Source organism: Tupaia chinensis, unplaced genomic scaffold (genome assembly GCF_000334495.1).
Source record: "Tupaia chinensis unplaced genomic scaffold, TupChi_1.0 Scaffold000231_1, whole genome shotgun sequence".
Taxonomy (NCBI): domain Eukaryota; kingdom Metazoa; phylum Chordata; class Mammalia; order Scandentia; family Tupaiidae; genus Tupaia; species Tupaia belangeri.
The window spans coordinates 3,731,040-3,739,601 of record NW_006159706.1 but is presented as its reverse complement, the minus strand read 5'-3'; the positions used below and the strand labels follow the sequence as shown (position 1 = coordinate 3,739,601).

The following is an 8,562-nucleotide window of genomic DNA, read 5'->3' as shown; positions in this document are numbered from 1 at the left end:
TTCCAAACCAATCACAAGAGAAGAACATTGAAAAGCTTTTTAATAAACCAAAAAACAAATTACAGTTCACTAATACTCAAAGATATGCAAAGTAAGACAGATTCCTGCTAAATTAGCCAAGGTGTTTCCAGCTCTCGCACTCAGGATCCTGCTGGCAGGACTTCAGCTTGGCAGAAGGTCAGCAAACCAAGAACCTTGAACACTTCATGCATGCCTCTGGGTCTGATGATCTTATTAATAGACACCCATCCAAGGAAATAGCAGAAGAGTAGTCACAGATGTGCCTACAGGGATGGCCATCCTGGCACTACCTGTAATAGCAAGAAACAAGCGATCTTAAATCATGTTAGTGGCCCATCAGTGTAATGGAATGTTACTCAGCCATTAAACACTTACAACTTATTTAATTGCCAGAAAGCAAGAGCACTCACCAGAGAAAGGGAGAGCACTCCTTGCTACCAGTGAGGTGTGGTCACGCCACAATTCCTCCATTTCTCCATCCTTCCAAGATTTGGAACCTGCACACACACGCACATGCCTGATGTGTTGCTTAAGCCACCAGGGCCAGGACTCAAAGCACAGCCATGTGGAGTCCAGCTTCCTTAACTACTGACCTATGAGGCCAGCACCACTTGGCATTTTTAAGGACAGACATACTCTATCAGGTGAAGTGCAGTATGTTACTAACTTCAGATACTGCCATGTACATGTACATGTATGCATGATCACACTGTATGTGAGCATATCCCAAAGGAAATGCTCCACATATATTGTACAGCAAGGGCAGTAGTAATATTATGGGTGTTTAATATTTCTTTTCTATAATTCCAAGTTTTTTTCAATGATGTTAAGAAAAAAACTTTACTTAAAAAATGATTTGTTCAGGAGCCAGCTGGTGGTGTGGGTGTTAGGGTGCTGGACTCCCACAGTGCTGACTGCAGTTTGAGTCCCAGACCTGGCAGCTTGCTTTCTGACTTTCCCTTTCTCTCTCTCTCTGTCTCTCTCTTGTCAAAATTAAAAATAATAATAATGACAAATAAGGGAGCCAGCAGGTGGAATGGTGGTTGAGATGCTGGATTTCCACATGGCTGACTATGGTTCAAGTCCTGAAGCTGGCAGCTTGCTTTCCACTCTCTCTCTCTCTCTCTCTGTGTGTGTGTGTCTCTTTGGTCACAACTAAAGAATGATAATAAATAAAATTAAAAATAAATATTTTTTAAATGACAGATAAAATTAAATATATATATATATTTAATTATCTGCTCAGGGACCAGCAGGTAGCATGGTGGTTAGGGTGCTGGACACACACCTGCATGGCCCACCATAGTTCAAGTCCCAGACCTAGTGGCTTGCTTTATCACTTTCTCTCTCTCTCTCTCTCTCTGTCTGTCTGTCTCTGGTCAAATTGAAATAAATGAATAAAATTAAATAATTCTTAAAATTATATATATAGTCAAGGGGCTGGCGGGTAGTAAAATGGCTAAGGCAGTGGTTTCCCCCCCATGGCCTACCATGGTTCGAGTCCCATACCTGGCAGCTTGCTTTCTGTCTCTCTCTTGTCAAATTGAAGAATAATAAAGTTAAATAATTCTTTTTTAAAACATGATTTGTCCAAATTTCTTTGTCACCAGGGCCTAGGAGAGGGGAACAAGTTGCACCCCCAGTCATCAGGGAACACTCAGCTAGAGGGGAGACCAACAGGTCTGAGCGTAGAAGGTACTACAGGAAGGAGATGCATGTGAGATGGTCACACAGCAGAGGGAGGAAGAGTGGGCTCAGGGAAGCAGAGGCCAGAGCTGGATCCAGAAGGATGCATATGAACTGCAAAGGAGATAGGGAGGGCGGGCCTCGTGGCAGAGGGAACTGCAGCAAGTTTGGGGTGGCTGGAGCCCAGTACAGAATGAGAGAAGTGGTCAAAGGTGCAACAAGTCTCAATTGTGCAGGCCCAAGTCCCAGACGGCAGGAACTTGTTCAGTTGTGATAGAAACCTAAGTCAAACTCAGCCGAAACACAACTGTGTTGGCTCCTATTGTGGGAATGGATGCTGGATGCTCAGGACTGCAGGAAGGGCTGCAGGAGAAAGCCCAGCTGAAGGCCTCTCCACCTAGCTTCTCCCTCTCCTGGCCACCCTATCTCTGGTGGAGTCTGCATGGTTTCTTTCCTGCCCTCTTTCAAAGATGGGCCTTTTTCCTAGTGGAAGAGGGTGGCCCCTGTAGGCTCACCACACCCAGTCAGCACCATGACCCACAGGCTATGCTTGGCCGTGCCTGGAGCCCCTGCCCAACCCTGTAGCTGAGGGAATGGCTGCTCTGCTTGGCCCGGCCTGGCTCACAGCACACCCTGGGTGAACTAGAAGGGGTGTTGAGAAAGCACTGACGGTAGCTGGAATTCTGGCTGCTAATGTCCTCTATAACTAGGCCAAAGAACTGGAACTTTACCACATAGGCCCTGGGGACCTCAATTTGGAGCAGGGATCATCAAATATGGACTTTCAAAAACTCACTGTTAGCAGGCAGCCAGAGAACGTGGTCCTAATCCAGTAGAGGACTGTGGTGGGAGCAGTGGGTAGGAGACAAACGCTCAAGCTCTTCAGAAAATGAAATCGACACACTCCATGAATGATCAACTATGTGCAAGGAGATTGTTTATTCCCATGCAGCATTATTAATAGTTATTTACCCAATTTTTCATATAAAGAATTTGCACCAAGAATCAACTCCACGCAAGGTAGTGAGGCGTAAAATAGAAATGCCACCTTGCCCGCCTGTTTGCCATTTGTGAGGAATGGTGGCTGCCTGGCTACAGAAGATGGACTCGACTGGCTGCATGTGTGCTCACGCCCCCTCCCCAGCTGAAGGACAGGCAGACGCTGGGGATCCAGGGTCCACCAGTGGCCTGGCCTTTATGATCCCACCTGTTCCAGCTGGCAGGCCCCACTTCTGCCTGAGCTGCTGCTGAAGAGAAGTCGGTCATCATGATGGAGTGTGGTTCTCAAGTTGGGTGCTGGAGGCAACATCCGTCAGGACATGGTATCAAGATTCGGCTGCCTCAAGCAGCTGGAAGGCTGGCTCCAGCTTCAGAGGAATGTGGACTCGGAAGTCGGTGGCTGGGAATCAAAGCACCACAAAGCTATCCACAGAGCCAGCAAGAGGGGCCAGCCTGAGGGCCCCATGCACCCACCCACCTGAGATGGGAGAGCCTGCTCCATGCCCCAGTCCTCTGCTAAACACTGATCACCTGGCATTGAGCCTGCCCTCATGGTGTTCTAACAATGTGAGTGTGCGGGGGCCCAGTGAGATCAAAATAACATAAGGTACTGTCAGATGGTGGTTACGACCCACGGCAAGACAGGTGATTAACAGGACAGAACATGGCAATGGAACGGACTGGTCAAGCTGTGATTTTTGGTTTTTGTTTCTTGTTTTTCATTTTTACTGTAGGGCACATGCACTCATTGGAGAGAGAGAAAGTAAGAAAGCACCTCCCCCCAGGGGGGATGGCTACACCACAATCCCTTCTCTATTCTTTCAGGATTTTGTGCATGCACACACACGCACGCACACGCACGCACACGCGCGTGCACACACACACACACACACACACACACAGAGCATGTTTTTCAAGCCACCAGGTCCAGGACTTGAACAGTCGGCCATGTGAGATCCAGCCACATTAACCACTGTGGTTTTTTGATGGTAGACATTTGAATGGAGAAAAACCTGAATGACCAGGAATGCAGGAATGGCTATGAGATCTGGAGACCAGGCTCCCAACAGCAGGTAAACAGCCAGGAAAGCCTTGGCCTCCAGGAGAAAACAAGGAGCCCGCACAGAGAGGCAGAGCAGTGACAGCAGGAGGAAAAGCAGCAGGGAAAGACACCGGGCTTCCTCCAGAAGGGACTGCCCTGGTGCTGGGTGTGGATGAAGACCTAGAAGGGCCAATGTGGAGAATCAGAAGAGCAATGAGTCCCATGAATGGCAGAGCAGGGCAATGGCCAGATCACCCAGGAGGAGTTTGGGATGTCACCTGGGTTTTCCATAGGGAGCTCCACATTCTCACTAGGATCATAGTGAAGGAGGTACAGGTGGGCTGGGCAAGATTTGGGGATGACCATATGCAGGAGCATCACGGGGAAAGAGACATCCAAGGCAATTCTCAGGCTCCTGGCAAATCAGCTGGATAGGCAGGGCCATCAGTCACCCAAGAGGTCACTAAAGGGGCCTATGAGGAGAGCTACGGCCAACACAGACTGCCTGCCCCTACCCATTCAGGCCAGAAGAGGGTTCAGACAGTGGGGAGCTGGGGAGGCCAAGGCTAATGCCAAGGCTCACCAGTCAGCAAGTCCTGCTGGGAAGACTGGCCGAAGCTGGGCTGAGCACGGAAAGCGAGCTGCCCTGGGCCAGCGTGTGTGGTAGTGAGGTGGGGCTCTATGAGATTCCCCTGCTGAGACCCAGAGCAAGAGGTCTGAGTTCTTAGGTGAACTCCAAGAAAGAAGGAACAGCCATGACACGCAGCCTCACACATAGGCTCAAGACCAAACTGAGGCGGCAGCAACTCTTTCAGATAGTTTTATTCGAAAATGGCAGTGACAAACATAAAGGCAGAGATGACCCACGCGAAACCTGAAACTCGACCTCTTGTCAAAAAGGGCTGCGTTGGCCAGGTCACGAAGGCAGCAGCCCTTCACAGGCACGACAGCTAATGCTGCCTGGACCGCGAGGACTTTTTGCTCGACTTGGAGACATTGGCCTCCCTCTCCTTCTCAGGGTCGAAGACTTCTGTATACAGAAAAGGCCAGAAGACACAGTGAGTGGCAGAGGCTGGCTACACAGCACCACCGCTCACGTCCACCGCAGTGCTTCCTGAGCCAAGGGCTCTGTCCTGTGTCTGTGACCTTCTGCACTGCTGACCCTCCCCCCACCTGCGGGGGGAGGAATTATTAATCGCCCTATTTCACCAAGGAACAAGTCAGGGAGCTGCGGACACTGCTTCCATCCCTCTCCTGAGATGGCTGCCAGAGACAGCCTTGTCTAGACCTGAAGCTCATGAGCCCTGGAACCACACACTGAGTTCCAGAAAGCCCTTTGGAATTTCACAAGCACATTGCCCTGCACTTCCTGCAGCAGCTGCTCCTTGCAGAGCTCAGGCCTGTTACCACAGACCAACACCAGCACATTCATCTGCAAGGGCTTTTTCCGTGCCAGGCAGCAGGACTAAGGGGCACACGGTCAGCTGCCAATCCAGCCCCTCCCAGGAGCGCCTGGAGACTGCAAACCTGGGATCTCGTGGGGCCAGTAGTCATTACAGTGCGGGCAGCGTGGCTCGGAATTCGACCGGAAGTACTTGGCCACGCAGGGTAAGTGCATCCTGATCCCACAGGTTTCGCAGCTTTGACCCTGAAACAAGAAAGGACAATGTTCAGATAGCCCTGGGTTTCACAAACCTCAAGGAAGCAGCACAAAAGATGATCAGCAGGCTGTACAGTTTTCTCTTCCCAAATTAATATTGACCAAGACCCCAGAGTCTTCGCTCAGTGGGCTACTAAGGGATTCTGAACCAATGAACCCAGCCGGGAGCAGCTGAGGTCATTAAAGGCCACCCTGGCAGCTCTCAGCCCCCTGCAATCGGATCCTGCAGCTACAGTGTAGACAGTAACAGGATTTCAGAAGGCAGTTTTGACAATATGGATTAAAAGCTTAAAAAACCAAAAATGTTCACACTTTGTCCCAGAGATTCCACCTCTGGGAATTCGACCCAAGGGAATAATCAGCAGGCGCCCAAGGATATATGAGGGAACTTTGGAAGTTCATGAAAAAATGAAATTAAAGTATACGTTTATTTCAGTACCAAAAAATTTTGAGATGCATTCATTTATTTTTCCTTGTTTTATTTTTTATTTGCTAGAGGGCACATGCACTTGCCAGAGAGAGACAGAGAACAGGAAAGTGAGAAAACATCCCCATAGGACATGGTCACACCGCAAACCCTTCTCCTCCATCCCTCCCTCCTTTCAGGATTTTGGGCATGCACACACACATGCCTGGCCGCCAGGTCTGGGACGCAAACCAGGCAGTCAAACATGTGGGTTCTAGCTGCCTTAACCAGCAGGTCACCAGCTGGGCCCACAGTTTTTCATAATACATACTTCCAATAACTTCTTGAAGACCCCACGTATGTGCAAGGAAGCCCATCACAGGGGCAGCAAGTACAAAAAGATAAAAACGGAGGAGGAGGAAACACGAATGTCTAGCACTGACTCGATGGCTGGAAAGGTCTGCAAAGCATGCAGTGTGAGACAGGCCTCAGAAACCAGTGCTTGAGACACACACCCTTCACCACAAAACTGCCACGATGACACAGGTTACATAAAAGAGGAAAGTGAACGACCGCTCTTGAGCAGAGCAGCAGCACCAGGAGGACAGGGTGCGTCTGCGAGGGCAGCCGTGAGCACAGGGCCGTGGAGGCGGCCTCCATCAGCTCACTTTGAGGGCAGAACTGCAGAATGTGGTGGTGCTGAGCCCTGACAGCAGGTGTGCCCACAGTGCGCTCCCATAGTACGCCCAGTACCTGGATGAGGAGGCTATGGCAGATGTCACAGATCTTCACAGCATCAGGGTAAGTCTCCCGGATATACTGCTCCATCTCCAGGATGGCCCGGCCATGCAGGGTGAACTCCCCTTCCTTCTGCAGGGACAGAGTGGGTAATGGTCATCCTCAGCTAGGCCCTTTCTGACTCGGCACTTCTGCAAACCCCAGCCCAGAGCCCATCAAGACAAAGGTCTAGTTGCCCCTCAAACTGCAGGTAGTCACTAGCCAACAATTGTCAGCAATGTCTTCCTGGCAGAGCCTCAGGCAAGGACAAATGAGGCAAAGACTAAAAGGAAATGCAGAGAGGACCCTCAGTCCCTGTCCCTGCATTCTCCCAGCACCTTCCTCATGCCTTTGCAAACACAACTGAGCCATGTGTGTGTGAGGCTGTCATGGCCCTCCTGCAGAGGAGGAAGCTGAGGCTGGCAAAAGGCAGTCTCCCCACAATGTGGACCCATGGCTTCTACTCCTTCCTCCCAGCTGCCCTGCCTCTTCCAAACAGCAGAGTATCCAGGGCTGCCTGGACCCTCCACAGGGACCACCAAGATCATTTCTGGCCATATCACTTTACAGAGAAGCTGAAAGACTCTAGAGAGGGCAGGGCCAACCCCATACCACACCCTGGGAAGCTGGGCCTTTGGGTTCCGATGTCGGGGCAGAGTCTACACGCTATGCAGTCTGGATATCCCAACAAGCACGTATACGTGCAGCTGCCAAGTCACAGGAAAGAGGGAGACCCATTGCCATGGAACCCATGCAAGTTGACTTGCTTCATCACAGTCAGCTGATGGACTGGGATGTGAACCTGTTGGCCATGTTTGTTACCATCTGGCCCTCTTCTCTACTGAAGAGCAGGAAGGGGCCAGAATGGAGGTTGGGGTCCCAGACAAAGGCACAATGGAAGGCCTATAGGGATCGGGCTGTGCAAAGGTGATGGCTCAGGCCTTGCCTGGAGATGGCGCCACTGAAGATGGACACCTGCGGCATCATCCCTCGTGCTCCCTCCCTTTTCCAGTGTTCTCTGAGTTTTACTGTAAGCAAGAGCTGTTACTCCCACTTCTGATCATCAGGTAAGCTGCCATTCTTGTTTCTGTCTCCATCCCCACTGTGTGGCATAGAAAGGGTAGTGTGCCTGTTAAATGTGCTTGGGACCACGGTAAAAGCCAGGGGCATGCGTTTCACAAGCAGAAACAGTAACATCAGTGTATGTTATATGTGAGCACTGATGGTGCAAAGCTGGGTGTGAAGGGTCGTGAGTGCTTAGTTCTAGGGGTGATGTAATAGGTCACTTCAATGGGTTTCTTTATGCATACTGATATTTTCTAATCTTCTCATAAGCATTTCTGGTATCATTTTTTTAAGTTGTAAATAAATTCTGTTCCTCTGAAACTTCATCCTCTGTCCAGTCATCAACTCAGCAAGCATTTACTGAGCAGCTCCAGGTGCCTACACACTGCAATAGGGTCAACAACGAAGTCCTGCCCTTGAAAGCTCTGCCCCAGCCCAGCTGAGGGAGCACATGCTGCTGCAGGCTGGAACCCCATGGGAGGCCCATGTTCGAATCCCAGTCCAACCTAAAGGCCGGGCACATGTAATTCCCAGTGATCAGTGAGACCGAGGCAGGAGGCTCACGAGCCCCAGGCTAGCATGAACATCAAGACTCTGTCTGAGGGACCAGCAGTTGGCATAATGGCTATATCGCTGGACTCCCATGTAGTTGACCGCGATTTGAGTTCTGGACCCGATGGCTTAAACTCACACCGGTTGCAGGTGCGTACATACCCAAGATCCTGAGCAGAGAGTGGAGGAGAAGGGATTGTGGCATGGCCATCCCCGCCGGAGTGTTATTTTGTGACTTCTTGCTTTCTGTCTCTTTGTCTCTGTCTTTCTGGCGAGCATACGCGCCCAATAGCAAAAACTTCTCAAAAAAAAAAAAAAAAAAAAAGACTCTTTCTGAGAAGCCTGGGTGTAGTA

The 8,562-nt window shown here is 50.3% G+C and overlaps 1 protein-coding gene across 4 annotated transcripts in view; it reads right to left on the bottom strand.

Moving 5' to 3' along the window:
* Nucleotides 1–22: 22 nt before the first annotated feature.
* Nucleotides 23–8,562, bottom strand: part of NSMCE1 (NSE1 component of SMC5/6 complex) — a 50,128-nt gene continuing 41,588 nt past the window's right edge. For 3 of the 4 annotated variants that reach the window (XM_006148262.3, XM_006148261.3, XM_027771794.1), the window contains 3 exons: nt 6,568–6,684; nt 5,276–5,396; nt 4,553–4,778 (listed from right to left, as the gene is read on the bottom strand). In XM_006148262.3, the coding sequence (XP_006148324.1) occupies nt 4,699–4,778; nt 5,276–5,396; nt 6,568–6,684 (318 nt within the window). In that variant the 3' untranslated portion in view covers nt 4,553–4,698. Of the gene's footprint in view, nt 312–2,914; nt 3,107–4,552; nt 4,779–5,275; nt 5,397–6,567; nt 6,685–8,562 lie in introns of those variants that run through there. The other variant, XR_334521.3, reaches the window with a different exon arrangement.